At 44.7% G+C, this 22683-nt stretch overlaps 2 protein-coding genes across 11 annotated transcripts in view; one reads left to right on the plus strand and one right to left on the minus strand.

Moving 5' to 3' along the window:
• SLC36A1 (solute carrier family 36 member 1) overlaps nucleotides 1-22683 on the plus strand; it is a 210481-nt gene that overhangs the window by 84118 nt on the left and 103680 nt on the right. For 8 of the 9 annotated variants that reach the window (XR_010112134.1, XR_004671710.3, XM_063604268.1 and 5 more), the window contains exon 11: nucleotides 8292-8334. The exons of the other annotated variant lie outside the window; for it this stretch is intronic. Coding sequence is in view for 6 of the 8 variants with exons in the window: in XM_063604268.1 (XP_063460338.1) it covers nucleotides 8292-8334 (43 nt within the window). In the remaining 2 variants the exon portion in view is untranslated. The remainder of the gene's footprint in view (nucleotides 1-8291; nucleotides 8335-22683) is intronic. 9 annotated transcript variants of the gene reach the window in all.
• Nucleotides 1-22683, minus strand: part of FAT2 (FAT atypical cadherin 2) — an 87374-nt gene that overhangs the window by 26980 nt on the left and 37711 nt on the right. For both annotated transcript variants that reach the window (XM_003828989.6, XM_055112807.2), the window contains exons 6-14: nucleotides 22158-22368; nucleotides 20447-20586; nucleotides 19570-19851; nucleotides 18252-18462; nucleotides 11239-15291; nucleotides 9519-9715; nucleotides 6822-6975; nucleotides 3480-3713; nucleotides 549-932 (exon numbers count right to left, since the gene is read on the minus strand). In XM_003828989.6, the coding sequence (XP_003829037.2) occupies nucleotides 549-932; nucleotides 3480-3713; nucleotides 6822-6975; nucleotides 9519-9715; nucleotides 11239-15291; nucleotides 18252-18462; nucleotides 19570-19851; nucleotides 20447-20586; nucleotides 22158-22368 (5866 nt within the window). The remainder of the gene's footprint in view (nucleotides 1-548; nucleotides 933-3479; nucleotides 3714-6821; nucleotides 6976-9518; nucleotides 9716-11238; nucleotides 15292-18251; nucleotides 18463-19569; nucleotides 19852-20446; nucleotides 20587-22157; nucleotides 22369-22683) is intronic.

A 22683-nucleotide genomic window follows, 5' to 3' on the forward strand; every position in this document is an offset into this window, starting at 1 on the left:
TTCGGTGAGTTTCTGTGAACCTGACTTTGACTCTTCTGTGGCTAGTAGGAAAGAAGTGAGACGGTTTCCTAGTTCTCTCTCTCTTCAAGAGAATAAGGGAAAATTAAGGGGTGCCAGGATGTTTGGAGTGGATGTGGGGACTCCAGGAGGGAAGCAGGCAGCCTTGTCCAGGGTTGCTTAAGCCCCACATTCCAGCAAGGGCTCCCTGCCTCTGCATCCAAGCCGTTTCTGCCTCCTGCGCTGGGCCTGAGCTGAGACCATGAAGCTGCTCACTATGTGGGAGGAGAGTGGATCACTGAGGGTCCTGGACAGAGACTTGGCTGGGGACGTGGGAGGGTCCCGTTTAAGGGAGGCTCCCACATAAGCTGGCCCCAGGGTGGAAGGAGGGACCTGGTACTCGGAGAGAAGCAGAAGAGAATGGAGAAACGACCAGAGGAGGTCTGCTCTGGGAGGCGCTGCACAGGGTAGATACCCACACAGGGGAGGAACCCAGCGCTCCCAGAAACCCTGTACGCGATGCTTTGGGGCTTGGTGGATCAGGCTCTCACCTGTGCGAGCATCCAGGCGGAACCTGCCTTGCTCGTTCCCGCTGACCACGCGGTAGCCGGTCTTCTCTGCACCCGGGCGAGTGAGGGTGGCCAGCTGCAGCACCTCCGTGCCAGGTGGGGCATCCTCGGGCACCTGTACGCTGTGCTCGGTGTTCAGGAACACGGGCAGGTAGTCTTCTAGGCCCACCACCGAGACTGTGACGGTGCCCAGCGTGGACAGCGGTATTGGGGTGCCCAGGTCGGAGGCACGGACCGTGAGCTCCAGTGGTGCCTGGGGCCTGACCTGCAGCGGCTTTTCCAGGCGGATCACCCCCGTGGTGGCGTCGATGGAAAAGTGGCCTTCGGCTGAATCCGGCAGAGAGTAAACCACCTGGGCATTGGCGCCTGGCAGGGAGACCAAGGGTGTGATCCACACTGAGGGCACCTCCTCTGGACCTGCCTGCAGCAAACCCTGCAGCCACAGGAGGGGCTGGGGAGGGGGCTCCCATGAAGGCTGACAAGCTGGCTTGGGTATATGAAGAGTGAGGGTCTCTCCAGCGGGGTGTCTTGACTGGGGCAGGGAGACCCAAGGCCTCGCTAAAATGTTTTTGGGGGAACCTAATCTGCAAATCTATCAAACTATCCGAAAATATTATGTGGGGATTAGGGTCTAATATCAGTTTATTAATGAAAAACATGCAGATAAAACCACCCATAGAGAGTTCCTTGACTGAGATAGAACAGCTCTGTATCTTGATTGTGGTGTTGGTTACAAGAATCTAAACATGGAATAATATTGCATAGAACTAAGTGTGCGTGTAGAAACACACACACACACACACACACACACACAAATGAGTGCATATAGAAACTGGTGAAATCTGAGTCGCAAGGCTGTAGTCTAGTTACCAACAATGGACCAATGTCAGTTTTCTAGTTTTGATATTATCCTACTGCTATGTAAGATGCTCCCATTAGGGAAGCTCCATGAGGAGGGCACACAGTCCCCACCAGTCCTATTTTTGCAACTTCCTATGGAGTCTATAATTACGTCAACATAAAAAGTTAAGAAAACACCCATGGAAGTTCTTAGTAAATCAAAACACACAGTGTTTCTCCAGCTTTGTCTCCAATTCTGTTATTTTCTTTGGTTAAGTACCAGATGAAGCAGTTGGCCATAGTGTATGAAAAACACCAACATTTAAGGCTCGGCTGTGAGGTCCTCCCCCAGTGAGATGAACACATGCCTTGAGCCTAAGGGTCTCATGTCTCCCACACACGTGGAACACACACTTCTCTGGTGGAATGGTGACAGGAGTAGCCTCTGAGAAGAGTTGAATTTATATCCATTAAATGCATATGCCATGCAACTTCCCCATATTGGCACTTATATGAAGAAACCATAATTTTTCTAGAGACAGAGAGATGCTGGTCAAACCACACCTGGATTATTTAGTTGAAATATTTGGGTTGGAATAATCATTTTGGAAAGATTAATGGTAAGTTGATATAAGGCCACTCTAGGAGCTATCTAGGAGATCTGTGTGATTGTAGAGGGCAGGACCAGGACTGACAGATGTCCCACTTGATAATGGCCTGAGGAACCATAGAAGGAAGGGGCTGCTTAGGAAGTAGGGAGCATCCTGTCCCTGGAGGTGTGTAAGCAGTGGCTAATGGAGCACTTACAGAGCCTTGCAGCCATTAGATGGAGAGGTAAATAAGATGGCTTATGGGTCACTCCAGCTCTGATGTATTCCAGATCTCTCCTATCAAACCCATTTCTGTATCTCAAGCAAGTCTATTCCACTTGCACTTGTTATCTCCAACACACACACACACACACACACACACGCTTTCCAGGTCCAGCTACCCTGCCTTTGTGTTGACAGTTTGCCCTCCCTAGAACCCCTACATCCCTCAAATATCTCACCTCCTTCAATGCCAAGCTAAAACTCACTTTCTCTAGGAAATCTTAATTTTACCCTGCCAGTGTCAAACAGAGCAGGGTGTTTTGATCCCACTTTTATCATCATCATTTTCCTGTGTTGACCTGGCTATTCTGATGTTGAGAGCATTTTTTTTACCCTATCTGAATTATAAAATTTGACTCAGGAAAATTGGACAGGTTATATACATATATATATATGTGTATATATATATATACACACATATATATGTATATATATACATATATATGTATATATATATACACATATATATATACACATATATATACACATATATATATACACATATATATACATATATATATATACACACACACACATACATATATATGTGATATATATATATCACATTAATGAGTTATATATATGTATGTATACATGCGGGTATGTATATACAATCAGAATAGAACACTTTGTGGTAGCAGAAGCTATAATTGGTACAATATGGAACAAATATGTTTGAATGAATGCAATTTACCTTGTAAATTTTAAAAGAAAAAGAATTAACTCCAATGAAAATATGGAGTTAAAATGTAAAATACTGAAAATGGTTCAACTTCACTCTTCAGAAAATTGATCAAGGAATTTAATGGGCTTACTGGGGTTGGTGCCCAAAATTCCTTTCTTGAGGCAAATCAATCAGAATTGAAGAAGTCTGATTGGTATATTTCTGATTAAATGTTTGTACTTAAAAATGCCTTTGTGGTTAAATGGCAGTATTGAAAAGTCCCCAGGTCTAAGTGGAAGGGGAGAAACAATAAGGCTGAAATACCTTTTTCCTGCTTCAAAACATTGCTAAAATCATTTGTCATATAGCACTTAGGTGTGCAGTTTGAGGATAAATACTTTTTACTTTTAAGTGTCCACAGACTCAACAAGGAGGCACCGCCCTTACCAGTCCTAGAGAGACACAAAGGGGACCAAACCCTTGCCCAAAGTGACCCAGGAGATCATTGGAAATGGCCTCAATCCTTCTCAGACTCACCTTGGTCGGGATCCCGGGCAAATACTACAGCCACAGGGGTCTTCACTGTGGTGTTGTCGAAGACAGCCACAGCACAGTGGCTGGGGAAGAACCGCGGGGCATTGTCATTCACATCCTCCACATGGAGGGTGATGTCTGCCTGGCACGATCGGCCACCTCCATCCGTCGCCTTGGCAACAAGGTTGAACACATCCTTCCTTTCTCGGTCTAGGGCTGTGAGTGTGGTCAGCTCCCCTGGCCAGAGAAATGACAAAAGTTGAGCTTTCTCTGGGGAAATATTACCCAAGCATGTGCCCTCTATATATCTACAGGAGACAAATCCAGCCACACAGAGTTTTGTTCACAGAAAGGAGGGGTCAATACAGTCAGGAAAGCAGCTAAGCCTGTATCCCCCCATACCCATTCTCCTCCCTGATTCTCCCAAACACACTTCATCACATTGCCAGTTTAAGATCATCATCAACAAGCTAAAAATAGGTATATTCTTAATGGCCAATTAGGCAATTTCTAACAATATATAAAATGCATTTACCTTTGGTTCATAGTTCCACTTCTAGGAATATATATATATTTTCTATAGAAAAATCAACCCAAAGATAAAAATCTATGTATAAGGATATTCTCTGCAGCACTGTTTATAACAGCAACTATTGAAATCATCCTATATGTCTTTCAAAAAGGGACTGGTTAAGTATATTATGATTTAGCCACGCAGTAAAACACCATGTGTGGTGTTATAAGTGTATCTTGGTTTTCATGCATGGCTCCTGCCCGTAACTCTCACAGCCCTTGTTACACAGACTTTTGTTATAATGTTGGGTGTGTTATGTTAGGCCTTAGGAAGCACAATCTCTCTGACCTTCTCCTGCTCTCCTTTCACCTGCCCCAAGGCAAGATTCCCATCTTTCCCCCCTTTTCTGATTGTGGGTTTTAAGACCCCCCCCAGAGAGGCTCCTGCCTTATACCCTGGGGGAAATAATGCTGACATCATGAGGCTCCCATGACAACCCAAGATGACTGGGTTCCGAGAGCTTCCACATAGCTGAACACAGGGCGGTTCCTGGAGGGTGGTGCGCCCAGGGAGGACATGGGAGCCCCTTTCCTCATGCCTTGCCCTACACCTCTCTTCACCTGTATCCTTTGCGGTATCCTTTATAATAAACCAGTAAACACACGTGTTTTTCTGAGTTCTGTGAGCTGTCCCAACAAATTAATCGAACCCAAAGAAGGAGTCGTGGGAGCCCCAACTTGAAGCTGGTTGGTCAGACATTCTGGAGGCCTGGACTTGCAACTGGTGTCTGGGTAAGGGGGTACAGTCTTGTGGACACAGCCCTAAACCCATGGGATCTGACACTATCTCCAGGGAGATAGTGTTGGAATTGAATTAGAGGACACCTGAGGGGTCTCCGCTGCTGGTCGTATGGCGAAAACCCACACACATTTGGTCACAGAAGTCTTCTTTGCTGATGATTGGTGTGGTGTGAGAGCAGAGGAAAAACCTGGATTGAGAGAGGTTTTTCCGAAACACCATATAACCAAAAATGAATTATGATAGAGCTTTGAGATACTGCTGAGTGAAGAAAAGCGAGTTACAAATAGTATGCTACTTTCATGAAGTAATTATATAGAGATTTTGGAGATGCATGGAAAACCAGTCAGATAGAATATATACCAAGAGTCCTTATCTGTGGAGGAAGGGGTTATCATGCAGATGTTCCAGTTTCTGCATAATACATACCTACATTGCTTGAATTTTATACCATGAACATGTATTATTTCCATATTCAGAAAAAAACACCATTTTTTAAAGTCCTTACTGATCATCCTGAAGCTGAACAAAGAGCAGCAGAGAGAGGTTAAATAACCTGCCTGGGTCACTCTGCCTGTCCCTGCTGGGGTTAGGAAGGACAGCATTGTCCCCTATCTACCCAGACAGCTTCCTGCAACACCCTTCTCCCCTGCCACCCACTGCTCAGGTATCTCCAAGTCATCCTGTAAGCTATTGGACCCAAGCCAAATGTCAGCAGCTGGCCCTTGTGACCTGGGCCTTCTGTGTTGCCCATCCCCACACCCTCCCCTGCAGCAGCAGGGCAGGAATCCCTCCTAGGTGGGCTTCTCTTTCAAAGGAAGTCCACTCCACCAGACTCTCACAGCCCAGCCTCTCCTGGCTACTCCTGGCCTACCCTGCAGGAATCTCTGCTTCCCACTCTGCTCTATCTCTTGGCTAGTAACAATGATAATGGCAACCCATCCACTGAGCCAGACCTGGGCTAGGCTTCCATATGCTTTCTCACCTGTGTTATAACAATTCTATGAGGTGTTATCCCTGGTTTGCAGCATAGATACCTTGAGATCATGTTCTTGGCCATGACACTCATCTGCCTAAATCCTCCAGTGGCTCTAAAGGTGGGATTTGGCTCTGCCCACCCTGGGGCCTCATTCTTTGTCCTCTCTCCTCCCTCTCTGGGCACCAGTTTCTGGCCTTCTGTCAGGTCCTCAGTGTGTGTACTATTTCCCCAAAGAAGGTCTTTGTATAAATTCTCCTGCCTTGAGTGCCCTTTCCCCCACTCTCTTACCCCTGGCTAACACTTCTGTGTCCACAAGTCTCACATAAAGTGGCATTTCCTCAGTGATCTTTTACTTAAGATCCTCCGTAGCCCAAGTCAAGTTCTGCTGTCAAATATTCCCATAGCTAGCAAAAAGACAGAAAGACAGAAAGAAAAAGAGGGAGAGAAATAAAGAAAGAAAGAAGAGAGAGAGAAAGAAGAGGAAGAAGAAGAGGAGGAGGAAGAAGAAGAAAAAGGAGAATAATAAGAAGACGATGGTGGTGGTGGAGGAGGAGGAGGAGGGAGGGAGAGAGGGAAGAAAAAGAGAGAAAGAGAAAAAAGAAAGAAAGAGAAAAGAAAAGAGAAAGAAGGAAGGAAGGAAAGAAACAACGAACAACGAAAGGAAAGGAAAGGGAGAAAGGAAAAGGAAAAGGAAAAAAGGAAAGGAGAGGGGAGGGGAGGGAAGGAAAGGAGAAACCAAGATGTCAGCTGTGCTAAAATAAATTTTAAAAGAATAAAATAAATCCCCTTAGCATTCTGCACTTTTTCTTAATTTAGCACATTTAAAACCACTGATTCAATGACCCCCTTTCCCACTAGATTATAAAGGCCCAAATCTTGTCTTATCAATCTATTTATTATGTCCCCAGTACAATGCTTGGCACATAGGGCCAATATATGTTTGCTTATAGATGAGTGAATTCCTGTTTCTTCTCCAAGGAGAATACCATGGCACTGGGCACTTGGTATTCAGTAAAGAAGTTCTTGTTTTGATCCTGCAGCTCAGGAAACCCACCTGTATGAGGATCCAGCTTGAATTCATGCGCCCCAGGGCCATGCAGAGAATATGTGATCTGAGCATTGGTATCAGTGTCCAAGTCTGTGGCAGAAACCTTCAAAATGAAGTGTCCTGGAAATACATCTTCATGAACCTTGCCAGTATAGAGAAGCTAGAGATGGAAAGACAAAGAAGAGGGAGACTGTGGGAACTGCATTCAGATCCAGAGAGAAGCAGAGTGACTGACTGAGGGAGGCAGAAGCAGAAAGAGAGACACTAAGAGGGCAGAGATGAAGAGAGACAGAAAAAAGAACAGAGACAGAGAGAGAGAAAGAGAAGCAGAGAGAGGGAGGGAGGGGAACAGAGGAGGTAGAATAAGATGAAACATGCAAGGAAAATTGAGGTTTAAAACAGGAAGAGGATGACAAGAGAACGAGTCAGAAAAGAGAGAATGGAGAAGTTCTGTCATCCAAAAGCCCACAGGCAGGGCTAGAAGGGACTGCTACAATTTCTTCCACCCAGTCCTTTGAGGCTTTTGGAGAAGGAAGGCAAGATGGGCCTGATATAGGCATTCTGGAAGGTGTCAGGTCAACCTCCCCTGCCTCTGTGGCGAGGCCATGCTATTAAGCTCATCTCCCTGACCGTATCCCCAGGACAGACCCTTGACCTTTGAGTCAGGTCTGGACTCCAGTGGCCCCATCGCTTGGCCCACCCTCCCTTTGCTGCAGGTACCATCATGGCATCTGAGGGAGTGGCAGAGGGGAAAGGCTGGAGCTCCCTGAGAATTCAATTTTTCTTCAGTGGCTGGCAGTGAGCCAGCCTCCAAGCATCATGGTTTCCACCACTGTTGAGTGTGGGCAAGCATGGACCCCTACATGCCCTGGATGGAAGCTTTATTTATTTTCTTGTTTTCTCTTTTTTGAGACAAGAGTCTCACTCTGTTGCCCAGGCTTGAGTGCAGTGGCACGATCTTGGCTCACTGCAACCTCCTCCTCCCAAATTCAAGCCATCTCCTGCCTCAGCCTCCTAGGTAGCTGGGAGTACAGGTGCGTGCCACCACACCTGGCTAATTTTTTTTTTTTTTTTTTTTTTGTATTTTTAGTAGAGACGGGGTTTCACCATGTTGGCCAGGCTGGTCTCGAACCCCTGACATCAGGTGATCCGCCTGCCTCGGCCTCCCAAAGTGCTTGGATTACAGACGTGGATGGAAGTTTTATATGTGGAGATGGTTCCCCAGGCCTCTTTTTTCTGGTTCTAGTGATGCTGTGAACCATCTCCGGGAGGGCCAGGGTGAGCCTGATCTCAGACTCTCCAAGCATGGGGAGGACAGAGGTTGGTTGTAATGATGGCTGAGGGAAAAGAGAAGGAAGGTGACCACCATTCTCCCCAAAAAAGCCTCCCTTCTGCGACTACCCCAAATATGGTCATCTTGGATCCTGAAAAGACATTTTGCATGCATACCAATAACCAGACTCTCTTTTTCTACAGTGCTTTTATGTGACTGGCATGTAGAAGAGTGGAGGAAGAAAAGGTGAGGAGATATATGTATTTATGTGTGTTGCAAGGTATGTGTCTATACATTCATATGTGTGTGCAAGCAAGTCGAAGTTTGTATATATGCAAATGCATATGTAAGTATGTTCATGTGAATTTGTTACGTATAGTTGCATGTGTGGGTGAGTATATGGTTGATTGTGCTAGGTATATAGGTATATGCTTATATGTTTATGTGTATATATGCATAGGTATTTGCCTGTGTGTATAGGGTTGTAGATGATCCTTTGTGTATATGTGTGGGTATGTATAACTGTGCATTTTTATATATATACTGAATGGCTGGATTATGATAATTTGAGATGTTATAAAATTAAAATGTTAGCAGTTTAACTTTATCTATAAACTTTGAAAGAATGTAAATCCTCCCAAAGTTAAAAACTACTTACTGTGTTTTAAAAAATATGTTTAAAAGCAAAGCTCCATGACAGCAATTGTTGGTTTATGCCTCTAGGAACACAGCTCCTCTCCTGACAAACACACACACACACACCCCACTCAACATTTGTTCCTGCTGGAAATTTAGAGTTGAATTACATGAGATCCTTAGGAAAGTATCCCTCACCAAATGAAATTGCCCTGTCTCGTGTTTGTGTCTCTGTACAAGTGAAGAAGGGCATCTCAGTGGACTAAATTACCCCAGCAGATGTGAGGAGGTGCATATATGGGCATGGGGTGAGGGGTTTGTCTGGGGTCAGGTCTCTGTTAGTGTATTTGATAATAGTGAGCCATGTCAACAAGTTGAGCAGTGCCAGGGGTTTGCCCGTTGGGCATGGCTGGCTGTATTTGGAGAATGCTTATGTTACTTTCCTTCTGGATATGTTCTGCAGAGAAATAGACCTTTGTTGGGAATGTAGGGGGAGAGATGTGGGCCATGAGTCTTGAACAGCTTGGTATATCCCTATGGGGGCCAAGGAATTACCTAGAATAGTCCCTGCCCCTGGGAGCTAGTCTGAGGCTTGCTGGGGAGAAGCAAGAGAGGTGAGGTCAGTGATGGCCAGCCTCAGAGATGGGTCCCTCGGTCCTCCTTTCTCCTGCCCCTCACTCTCTGTTCTCCTGCCCCTCAATCTCCCTTCTCCTGCTCCTCACTCTCTGTTCTCCCACCCCTCACTCTATCTTCCTTGCCTTCACTACCCACTCCGCCCCTTGCCAGGCTCTCACCTGTGAGCACTGTGGGCTGTTATCATTGACGTCCAGGACAAAGATCTCCACGGTGACCGAAGCCTGGAACTTGCCATCAGATGCTGTGACTCTGAGCAAGTACTTGGCTGTATGCTCGCGGTCCAGGGTCTTCCTTGAGGAAATCCTCCACTCGTCTCCAACTTGGCTGATGCCAAACTGGCCCAGGGGGTCTCCCTCTAAACAGATGGGGCAGAGCTTTCAGAAGCCAAGCAATAGGAATGAACTAGGCTTTGTGTCACAGGTGGCTGCCCATTGGATGCATTTTTTAGAATTGTTGGGAAAGCAAACTTTTCCTTCCTTAACTAGGAACCCACGATTCTACACTGAGTCCTCTTTTTAGTGTTATGAAGCTACTTCTACTTCAAATGCCTCCTGTTAAATGAAATTGTCAATGCAAGAAGCATCACTTCAAAATATGTGGCTGAAGGCAGGGTTTTTTGTTTTTGTGGCCCAGAAGGCATGGGAGGAAGTTAAAGGGAAACAAATTTCAATTCTATATAAATGTCTAAGATGCATAGCTATACAACAGTGGAGAGATAGGAAGCAATCAAAAACACTAAACACTCCAAGGTTTTATTTTATAACTAAGGACCCACCCTAAGTGGAGGTTCTGTAGGAGCACTAGGGTTTGCTTGTAAGTCATCTTTCTTTCCTTGACACTAATCACTGACAAGAATGTGGGAATATGGATTTCTCACTCTGAGATCCTAAGATTCCAGAGTTCTAAGATCCAACTACTCCAAGAATTGATAACATGTTGACATTTATTACTCTATTATCCTGAGATTTTTAAGACTTCTGTGTTTTTAGGAGTCTGATATTTTAAGATGATAAGATTCTGTTTTTCTACAACTCTGTATTTCAAACAGCTTTGATCCTATGTCTTCGGGAGTCTGTGGTTCTTGGTTGGAATTTCAGGCTCATGGGCTTTTCACTGGACAGCTATGATAGCAGAAGGAGCCATGTTCATGAGAATGGGGGGACATGGCACCTGGGGATGAGAAAAAAAGGCCACAGGAGTGAAGAAACTCTGTCATGGCCACTGGTTAGCTGGCTTAGCCACTGGATTGGGGATAGGGTAATTTAGTTTTACCGTAGGTATCCACTAATGAAAGCAGCTTATAGGGTAGGGTTTTAATCCCAGCCCTGAAGCAAGCACAAGAGTGTGACCTTGGTTGAACTTCTCCATCTGGGCCTTGGTTTCCACATATGTGAAATGAGGGAATTATATCTAAGGAAGTGCTGTCATTCTTACACTTAGGACCTGTGATTGACTAAGAAGCATTTTCTATCATTCACAACTTTACCTGGGTAGGACACTCTCCATAAAGACAGTCACTTGACAGAATTTTCAAGGATCATGCAACTTTCTTGGTGCCTCCTCCATCTTTCAAAAGACAACTGACAGCAGTTAGAGTATGACTCATGTAACATAATGAGACATACTTTTTGCAAAGCACTTTCTAATGTATAGGTGCTTTCTAGAAATTACAGATCTTACCAGCATGCCTGTGAGGTGAATGAGAACATGCATGCCAAGTCTATAGGTGGAGAAACTGAGGTCCTAGGGGGTTAAGTGTGCCCAAGGTCACAATGCTAATAAGTGGCAAATCCAGGACATGAACCCATTTTAGGGCACCTCTTCCTGGATGTTTTTCAATACATTCCAGAGCCTGCAGTCCATGACAGGTGTTCTTACCTGTGATGTAGCAGGTGACCTGCCTGTTCTGCTCAGAAATGTCAGCATCCAGGGTCTTTAGAGTCGCCACCAGTTCGCCAGGCTCACTGTTCTCAACCACAGATCCTCTGTACTCTTCAGAAGCAAATCGGGGAGCATTGTCATTCTCATCTGTAATGGAGACCTGAACCAGGGCCTGAGAGGATAGCTGGATGGTCTGTCCGTGGTCATAGGCCACCACATGAAAATGATAAGTCTGGCAGGTCTCACAGTCAAGTTCCTGGAGTGTGGTGATCCAACCACTCTCACTGTCAATGGCAAAGAGCTCATGGACATTGCTACCAGGGTCTGCAGACAGCCTGTAGCTCACCTGGCCATCTCTCCCAGTGTCCTTGTCAATGGCAGTCACTTGAATGACTGAGGTCCCCACTGGCATATTCTCAGTGAGGACAGCCTTATATGGATCAGCCTCAAATACAGGCCTATTGTCATTGACGTCTCCCACTTGGATGTTGACAGAGACCAAGGACACCACATCAGTGTTCTGAAGGCAATGTGCCATCACATCAATCTGGTACAATTTGGTGGATTCATGGTCCATGGGCTTCCTCACCTTTATGACCCCTGTGTCTGGGTCTAGGGAGAAGACACCATCCTTGTTGCTCTCAGGTGTAGTGCCCCGCACTAAACTGTAGATGACTGGATCTTGAGCTGCCACTGCTTTAACAATCCCAATTTCAGACCCCTCTGGAAGGTCTTCAGGTGCAGAGAAAGTATACAAAGGTTCAGAAAATTTCGGTAAGGATACTTTTTTAGGAACCACCTGAAGTCGTACTGGCACCAGAGAGTTCCAGTGAGGAGGGCCTCCATCTTGGGCTTTGATGAAGAAGTCAAGGGTCTGATTTTCCAATCCCACCAGGCTGTCTTTCACCTTGACCACACCAGTAACTGGGTTAATTTCAATGACATCTTTAACTAGGTCCTCTGGGTTCACTGAGTAGGTGACATCTGCGTTCTGACCTTCATCTGCATCATAGGCCAACACCTGGATAACCGGAGAGTCTTTACTGACATTTGATTGAATGGATACTGTGTACTCAGATGCTTTGAACTGTGGGGGGTTGTCATTTTCATCTGTGAGGATGATCTTCACCGTGCAGAAGGCTACTCTTCCTCCTCCATCCCGAGCCATGACCTTAATAGCAATGACTCTCTCTGTTGAATTTTCCCGATCCAGTTTCTGCAGAGTGGCAATCTGGCCATTGGGGTTTATGGAGAACTTCTCACTTGCTAGTTTATTGATGATAGTATAATCTATAGTGCCATAGGGACCACTATCTTTGTCTATGGCTAGCAAATCAATCACCTTGGTTCCAACCATTGCATTCTCTGCTAATTCTGCCTCATAAAGGTGCTGCTGGAACTCTGGGCTGTACTTGTTGGCATTTGTAGTGTTGATGTACACAGGCACAGTTGCTCGGAAGACTCCATCAGAAGCACCTACCCTCAAATTGTAAGAAGAGTCCAGGTGCTTTTTGCAAAGGTTGAACATAGAAATTATTCCCGATGAGCTGTTAATGGAGAAGTGCCTGTCCTGATTGCCAGAAAGAATCAGGTACTCCAGGCGGGAGGTGTCTCTGCTGTCAGGGTCAATAGCCTGGACTTTAAGAACCAGGTGTCCACAGGTTGCCAGTTCACTGACATTGGCTTCATATTGAGGTTGTCTGAACTCTGGGGGGTTGTCATTGATATCAGACACATTGACAACCACAAGGGTTTCACCAGTGAGTGGGGGATCTCCTTTATCCATGGCCCTGACTTTCACATGAAAGTGTTGTTGGGCTTCATAATCCAGTTCTTGAACTGTGGACATCTCCCCCGTGCTCCCATTGATCTGGAAGAACTTGGAAACATCTGAGCCATCCTCCACAATCTGATAAGAGACGTCACGGTTCCGCCCTGAGTCCTGGTCAGAAGCCAACAGTTGGATCACAGGGGTCTGAGCAGGCAAGCCTTCTGAGATGGAAGTGGTATAGACCAATTGGGAAAAAGTGGGAGGGTTATCATTGACATCCTCCACTAGGACTTCCACTGTGGCTTCAGAAAATGACCCCAGAGCCGTATCCGTGGCTCTGACTGTGAACACATGCTTGGTCTTGGACTCATAGTCCAAAGGCCCTGTTACTGTTAGGACACCAGTCTTGAAGTCAGTGGTGAACAGCATCAAGGGTTCTTCCTCCACAATGTTGTAGATGAGCCGGAGTCCCTCTGGACTCCGGGCCTGGGTGTGGAGAATTGGGGTATAGAGGGTGATATTTTCAGGTACTCTGACTTTGTAATAAGGACTCTGAAACAGTGGGTTGGATTTATTTCTCACAGTGACAAGTACCTCTTCCTCACTCTGGAGGGATGGCGTTCCTCCATCCCGAGCAATGACTTTGAGGTGATATTTATTTAAAGCTTGATAATCAAAGGGTTTCTTGAGTGATATGTCCCCAAGATAGGGGTCAATTCGGAAATATGTGTAATCTTCTGCAAATTCATATGTAACAGCCCCATTTGTCCCCAAGTCCTCATCAGTGGCAGATACCTGAAAGAGGACATCCCCTGGCTCTGTGCCATCTTGGATGATTGTGTAATAGGGCAGATGCTTAAATTTGGGGGGATTGTCATTGACATCCTCAATAGAGACTCTGACCAAGGCCTGAGCCACCCGCTGAGGTGTCCGATTGTCCCTCACTTCCACTGCCAGCTCATGAGTGTCCTGCTGCTCCCGGTCAAACGCCACACCTCTTGTCTGCAACACACCTGCTGACTGGACCATATGAAACATATCTGTGCCATTCAAGAGAAAGTAGGAAAGGGTGTCATTCAAATGATTGCCCTGGGCACCAAGAATCACCAGTGCCTTTCTGTCCTGCAAGTTCTCCTTCACAGCTGCCCAATAGACATCCTGATCAAACTGCAAGCTTTTGTCAAGCACTTGGGTCAAAGAAATTTTTACCAGCGCAGTGTCTTGATACAAGCCATCAGAAGCCCTGATGGTGAGCTTCCGAGAGAGTCCCAGGAAAGCAGGATTCAGCACAGATATGCTACCAGTGACAGGATGGATGATAACAGCTTCATCAGCATTGCCAGTTTTGATGCTATAATTGACTTCTGAGTCTTCATCGCTGGCCCGCACCATGAGAAGCTCCATGCCTGGATGGATAGGCCCCACTATTGCTACCTCATATATCTGTTCTGAGAACCTGGGAGGAGAATCATTCACATCTCTGACATGAATGATGACTTGGGCAGGTCTGGGTGCAAATAATATGGGGCTTCCTTGGTCATGGACATAGACACAGAATTGGAAAGAGGGCATGCTCTCATAATCCATCTCTGATACAATGGTTAGGGTTCCCATGCTGGGATCAATTTTGAAAAACTTCAAGGCCTCCGGCTCCAAAATTTTATAGACCAACAAGGAATTAGCTTCTTTGTCACTGTCAGAGGCATGAATCACAAAGGGGTTGTTGTTTTTATCCATGATCATGCTATACAGTGGAGCTGCTTCACTAATTTGGCCCACAAAAGTTGACTTGAAGAACATAGGAGCATTGTCATTTTCATCAATTATGTCAACCACCACCATGACATCAGTAAATGCACCTGCCATATTGCTGCCTCGGATTTTCAGCTGGTAAGACGAGATTTTCTCATGGTCCAAGTTCTTCTGGGTGGAAATAAGGCCAGAATATGAGTTCATAGAGAAGACTCCATCCTTATTTCCCTCTCTTAACTCATAGGTAACTTCAGAGGAGCTCATAGCAGAGACAAGGAGGATTGGGGAACCAACAGGGATTGATTCAGGGATCTCTACAAAGTACTCAGATTTTGAAAAGATGGGGGCACTCCTATCTGAGGGATAGACATGAATGATCACTGTAGCCAGGTCATGCCATTGTGGGGAGCCTCGATCTTCTGCCTTCACTGTCAGAGTATGTGGGGCATGATTTGCCTGATCAAGCTTTTGAGCTAGAGTAATGATGCCTAGCAGGGCATCGATGTTGAAGAAACCTTCGCTGTTCCCTGAAACAGAAGACAAGACAAACAAGTTTGCCACACCCCGACAGGTATCAGCTAGGCTTTCTAGATCAGTAAAGGGTCTATCACACAAAACCTGGACAGCGCAAAATCTGCATATGGTGTATACCCACCCTGGATACAGTGTATAGAGTAGATACTTGATAAAATCTCTAACATGGTGCGCATAGTAGGTGCTTCATATCACCATCAATTATCACTAAGTTTCTGGGACACAACTTAAGCTACAAACCAAAGCTATAGCAGGTCTTTGAAACCAAAAAAGGAGACTCCATAGGAAAACACACTCCACCCTGAATTTCAGTGATGCCTTTTGTAGGAAAAGCTTCAGTTTGCATTATACAGAATTTTTAACCATCTTTTGTATAACTTTTTTTTTTTTTAGAGTCAGGGTCTTTCCTGTCACCCAGGCTGGAGTGTAGTGATGTGAGCATGGCTCACTGCAGCCTCAAACTCCTGGGCTCAAGCGGTCCTCCAGCCTCAGCCTCTGGTGGGATTACAGGTGTGAGCCACCGTGCCTGGCTACATTTTTAATATAATTTTTAATAGCTTTGGTTATATAGAACACCCATATCTCAAGGCTCCTGAGCAAATATATTTGCCCCATGTGTGTATTTCCTAAACTCTAGGCATTCTCACATCACCTTTATAATTTTTTCAATATCCATCCACTGCCTATGTTATGTTACACTATTATTTAATTGATGTTTTCCTTTAAATTAACTCACTCAAATTTTGATAAATATTTTTAAAGGTAACATTATGTTGCTTCTTTAGATAAAAACACCATATTGCTTACCATAAATCAGAAGTTACCATAAAAAGAAGTCAAAGAAAAAATACCGTATTAAAATTGAGAGAAAATCTACTGCTTGCCAAAAGGTCTGAGCCTGTGAGCTATCCTCTTTCTTTGGTAAACAAAGAGTGGCAGGTGTTAGAGAAGACTAAAAGACATTCTAGAACCCAACAGAGGCTTTGTTCTTCATTCTATCAGGGAGCTTGAATAATTTAAAGAGGAGTGCTTTCTCCATGCCCAATAATCTTTTAATGCCATTAAATGAGTAATACTTGAATTGTTTTGCTCACCACCACAGATACAGGCCTTACACTTGAGAAAATACTGCACTTTACATGTCTTATTCCCTCTATCACATGAGAGCATATTTTATTATTTCAATGGCAAGGCAAATGGCTAAGTTTTGTCATAAAACTTTCAATCTGATTCTTCCACCTTTGAAGCCCTTCTCCAGCTGACTGGTTAGGTGATTTGTCATATAACCGCTAAATTCAGTCAAAGAACATGGTTTTAATGAGTATGTAGCCGTTTTAAAGTGATTGCATTAAAAGCAGCTAAGTCAACAACCTACATGTGATTCCGATTATAATTTATTATATAATATCACACTGCTGAAAGAAATAAATCAGGGCACAAAATTGTATATTCATTATGATCTCAATATTACAAAAATATGCATAGGGGAAGATAAGAGGGAAAGACAGAAGATCATTCTTTTGGGGTGATGAAAATGATGGTTATGTGTTGTGTTCTTTATACATTCCTGTATTTTTCGTGTTTTCAAAAATGAGCATGTGTTACTTCTATAATCAGAAGAATATTTTAAAACTAATCTTATCTGGAAAATAAAGTCATTATCTCCATCAATGAGGTTGTCAATGAGATAAAAGATGTGATTTCATTTCATAAATCACAAAAAGCAAGCAATGCATTATAATCCATATTCTTCTTCAGCGGTGAATAGACTTCTGTTATATGGCAACTGTTTCTTCCAAAAAGAAAAGGTAAAGCTACTGGCTTTATACAGTACCAGTAGCTACTGTATAAGCTACTGGCATGCAACAAATGAACATTAGGTCTTGTGAGGGCAGACAGCAAATTATGTTCTTCTTGGTTTCTCATAGCAACTAGCTCTATGAAGTATTGTTATTAAATATAATTATTACTATTAAATATCATTAATTATGTATTACAATTATTACAAATTATCATTAATAATTAGTTGGATACTGGATATTATCGCTTTTGTTATAGTAATTGCTTATAATTAACACTTATCAATGATAGCAATAGCCCCTGGCATTTGTATAATATTTCAATTTACAACATGTATTAACATACATTTTCTTTTTTGAGATGGAATCTTGCTCTGTCGCCCAGGCTGGAGTGCAGTGGTGCAATCTCAGCTCACTGCAACCTCTGCCTCCCAGGTTCAAGTGATTCTCCTCCCTCAGCCTCCCGAGTAGCTGGGATTACAGGTGCATGCCACCATGCCAGGCTAATTTTTGTATTTTTAGTAGAGACGGAGTTTCACCATGTTGGCCAGGCGGGTCTCGAACTCCCGACCTCAGGTGATCCGCCCGCCTCGGCCTCCCAAAGTGCTAGGATTACAGGCGTGAGCCACCGCGCCTGGCCAACATACATTTTCTCTTTTAATCTTTGCAATGACTTTCTGGCACAGGTAAGATTATTCCCGTTTTTGAGATGAAGAAACCCATAAAATAGACAAACCCATAAAGTAGATACTAAATCACTGTGGAGCCTTATCAGAAAATAAAAATTACTTCTAAAACTATGCCATACACTTCATAAAATGTTCTAAGATACATGCATGAAGTTATTACATTTTTAAATGTTGCATGGACTTCATAAATATCTTCTACATGTTTGGTCACTGGTGGGTTTATATAATATATATGCAAATTCTCCCACAGCATGAGTGGTCCTTACTCATATTGTAGTAATTATGTTATTACTACCTTTGGAAGTGCATTAATTTAGGTAGTCCCAGGGAATGCTCTAGAATTATTGTTTGCCAAGGCTTAATGAGCTTGGTACTTGATTAATTTGCGAATTCATGCCTCTAGTGCTTTCCTTTATTTCTAAAGCATCTTGACCCATCCTCTGAGCTCATGGCCAGGCCTCTCACCTTTCAGGAGGGAGTAGTGGACCTCAGCATTGACTCCCCGGTCAGCATCCATGGCTCGGACCTGCAGCAGCTCTGTGCCGGGGGCTATGGTGTCAGCAACACTTGCCTCATAATGGAGCTGAGTGAAGCGGGGTGGGTGGAGGTTTCCATCCTCCACATGAATGGTCACCCACACGAAGTTCCTCTTGATAGGTATTTCCTGGTCTCGGACCTATGGGCCCAAAGCGGGTAATTGGGTAAGCAGCAAATGGAATAGGAGGAGGCAGGGTTAGGGTAAGGTTAATGAACTAGAATGCCAATTTAAAATATGCCCAATTGTAACTAACTCTCCATATTCTTTTAAATGTTGTTCTAATCTATATGCTCTTTTTCTTCATTTATGTAAATGGATCAGTCAATGATTCCTAGGCTCAGCTGTTTTAATGGATAATTCTATTTTAGGAGAAAGACAGAAATAGGCAGTGAAGCAGTGTTTTCCAAATTACATCTCAGAGAATACTCATTCTTCAAGATGTTAACATGTTATGCAGGAAAAAAAAATTATATGGTCACATAAATTTGGGGAGCACTGAATTAAATGCAGTCAAACAGTTTTCTTTGTTGCAGGACTTCTCAGAGCCTTGAATACGTATTATATGCCCAGAGGATGATAAATTAGCACATAAGAACCCTGATCTTTAAGACAGGAGGCCAGGCTCCGATTCTGGTTCCATCATAAATAACTGTATGACAGTGAGGAAGTCTGTCTTTCTCTGTGCGTCTCAGGTGTAAGATGAGACAAATGGGCAGGGTCAGGGATAGAACTAGGGGGAAGCAAGTGAGGCAAGTAGGGTGCAAAATTTAAAGAGGCTCTGACTCTTGGGGTCATAAAAATGCAGGCACATGGCCCAGAGAGTGAGCCCTCCTTACATTTTGTGTCCTGCATGCCTTGCTGGCCTGACCCTAGTCCTTGCTCTCAGTGGAAGAGGCTCTGTGTCCCTTCCAGCTCTGACACTATATGAATCCACATTGTGTCATGAAGTCACTGAGCAGGGAGAGAGCTCTTGGGGAATATCTGGGGTGAGTCCAGAGAAAGCTGAGGTTGACAGGAGTTTCCTTGGCAGCCGTCCCATCTCTACCTTCACTTCCAGGCATCCCTTATGGAAGGTGCCCTTAGCCAGCTGTGAAATGTCACAACTCTGTCTCGTGCATGGTCCTTATGAGCATGGGTACACCTGGCTCACCAGGGGAAGGGGGACCTTCAGCATGTCTCCAAGCATGTCCACCCCTGCACATCTACATGCAAACGTATTCTCACCAGATTTTTCCATTTACTCACCATGACTGTCAGTGTGTGCTGGGAGGGCCCCAAGCCGAGGTCCAATTTTCCCACCGTTACCAGGACACCACTGCTTGGGTCCAGCTGGAAGAGGCTAGCACTTCCTGGGTCTTGGCTGCCATGTATGGTATAGATGAGGCTTTTGCCCTTGTCTTGATCTATGGCCTGGACTCGCAGGAGCTCCACCCCTGGCACGGTGTCCTGGGGAACTCTGACCTCATAACGAGTTTCCAGAAACTGGGGCCGATGGTGGTTAATGTTGGCAATCATGAAGATGTGGACCTAGGGAGGGAGATGAGGGAGAAGGTGCACTGCAAGCCCCAGGGGAACAGGGACTGGGTCTGTCTGGACCTCCCTGTACCACCCAGGCCTAGCACAGTGCCTGGCACTCAGCAATCACTTGATAAATATTTGTTGAATGAATGACAATATTTCAAAATCAAAAGACCTTCAGATGCTGCACAGTCTAGTGTTTTTCAAAAACAAAAATTTTCTTGAAGGGCCTTTCCATCAAGTGAAATGTTGTGTGAAATCCAAAAGTAAGAAACAGATAAAACACTGGCTGAAGCCAGAATAGAAATTCAGAGCCCCACTTACCGAACCATCATCCCCCTATACCCATAGTAGCCCCATTGTACTCTATCTTTAATTAAAACTGCTCATTTAAACAAACTTCCAATTATAGACAGATCCAGAGTGGGAGAAAGAATTCTCCCAGGATCACAGAAGTAGAGAGTGTATTAGACAAGAACTTTGATTCTAAATTCAGTGTTCCTTGAGGAACACCACATCCACAGAAAACCTCTGTAGCCTCATCCCAACCAAGAAGGCCTTCCATCTCCTCTCAATACAGGGGTCCCCAGCTGAGGCCTCTAACCTGTGTGGCAATGGTGCGGGACCCATCTGTCACCTCAACAGTCAAGTTATAGTTCGACCTCCTCCTGGTATCAAGAGGCCTGGCAATGACGATGCTGCCTGTGGTCTTCTCAATGTCAAAGTCCATGTCCTTATCCCCACCTAGAGTGGGAGTGGGGAGAAAGCACACACAACCTCAGTGATTTAGGCAGCATAGCATAAGATAGGCTTTGGTTGTCAGGCTCAGAGGACACGGTGGTAAATTCCACAGTACAAGATCTGAGTGACAGGTTGTAGTTTATTCTCCCAGGGAGTCCCAAAAGTGTAATTTATTCTGTCAAGTTGTTGTCAAGTTATTTTTATTTGAATTTTATTAATAAATCAAATTGATTAATAAACTATAAGAATCCAAATGTAACATAACATATTTTTAAAATGTCTAGTATATAGAAATATGTTTAGTGACATGGAAATATGTTCATGATATATTACATTTAAAAATATTATAAAACAATATTTTAATATAACCCTAAGGGTGTGTGTGTGTGTGTGTGTGTGTGTGTGTGTGTGTGTGTAAAGGAAAAATGACAAAAAGGAAACACATCAACATTATAACAGTGGATTATCTTCTGATTGGTGGAACTTTAGGTGATTTTTATTTTCTTCTCTGCATTCGTGTGTGCTTATTTACTTATTTATAGACAGGCTCTCACTCTGTCACCCAGGCTGGAGTGTATGGTGCAATCATAGTTCACTGTAACCTTGGACTCGGCCTCAAGTGATCCTCCTACTTCAGCCTCTCAAGCAGCTGGGATTACAGGTGCAAGCCACTGTGCCCAGCCCATATGTGTTTTTGAAACGTTTTAGAGGGTACATGCATTAATTTGGTATTAAAGAAAAAAAGTCAAACAAAACAGCCGTAAGCCAGAACTGGAAGTAAGTCCAGGAGGTTCAAAGAGCTTGGGTCAAGGGCATATATCCTATCCTACTCTTAGCCAGGACGGAAAACTGTACCAGGACTCCATGTTCATGTGGGTGCTGAAACTCCTGGAGATTTTTAACCTGGAATCCCTGGATGGGTTTCAAAGGGCCTATACATCCTCTAAATTGTATGCAGATTTACATTTGTGTGTGTTTGTGCACACAACTTTCTGGGAAGAGGACCTAAGCGTTCGTCAGATTCCTGAAGGGTTCTGTGACCCCAAGATGTTGAAACAAAACCTTGATTTAGAGACAGAGAGGAATTTCAGAGAAGGCCATCAGAGCCCGGATCCGAGTGCCTCCTAGAATGAGAATGGGCACTTTCCCCTGATCTCAAGGGCGAAACCTGGAGCCAAAACATTGAGCATGGCCCCAGGGTATAGCTTATGGCAGGCTCACGGTCAACTATGATTTTCACATTGAGGTAGGAAAGGAAACACAAAGCATTTCTGCTCTGGGTCTTCCTGAACCATTTTAGGTCTCCTAGGCCCTTGGGGTAACTGAGGCACTGCCAACTCTGGCTGGGGTTAGAGATCGTGGCTGGAGTGAAAGGAAAGCTTGGCAGACGTGGCATTCTTACTGCCTGTGCTCCCAGAGAACCAGGGAAGAGGCAGTCCCCACTCAGGGCTGAAAGAGGGGCTGCCGAGGAGCCCGACCTTGAGAAGAGTCAGAAGGACTGTAGCAGGAAAACTAGAGCTGGTGTATAAGGATGGGAGGGGTTGGCCCTTGTTGGGCCCTAGGCCTTGCCTCACCTGAGATGTTGAACCAGAAGAGTCCGGGTCTGCCCTCTACGCTGATGACCCCCACCATGTGGTTCACAGGGTCCGTCTCCATGACCGTAAAGCTGTAGTAGGTCTCATCAAAGGCCAGAGGGATGGAGGATGGCCGAGGCCGAGGGATCCACTCAATGTGTAGCCGGACACTGGCTGAGAGTGGTGGCTGCCCACTGTCTGTTGCCTTGATCTGAAAGGAGGCCAACACCAAAACTGAGGTTTGGAGCCAAGAGACAAGAAGACCCAAGCAGCCAGGACAAGAACCAGAGCGTCCTGTGATTCTGACTAAGCAGGCCTCTCATCCAGTCATTCATTGATCTGATGCGTAGTTGAGGGCTTGCTGTAAACAGGCACCCTGCCAGTTGCTGCAGGCACGGTGGTGAACAAAACATATAACCTGTGCTCAAGAACCTCATGGTTAGTATAAAAATAATAAATGCCACTGTTAACTGAAGACTTACTGTGTGCTACTTCCTAAATTGAACTTTACATACATATGCCCTTT

Source organism: Pan paniscus, chromosome 4, assembly GCF_029289425.2.
Source record: "Pan paniscus chromosome 4, NHGRI_mPanPan1-v2.0_pri, whole genome shotgun sequence".
Classification (NCBI taxonomy): domain Eukaryota; kingdom Metazoa; phylum Chordata; class Mammalia; order Primates; family Hominidae; genus Pan; species Pan paniscus.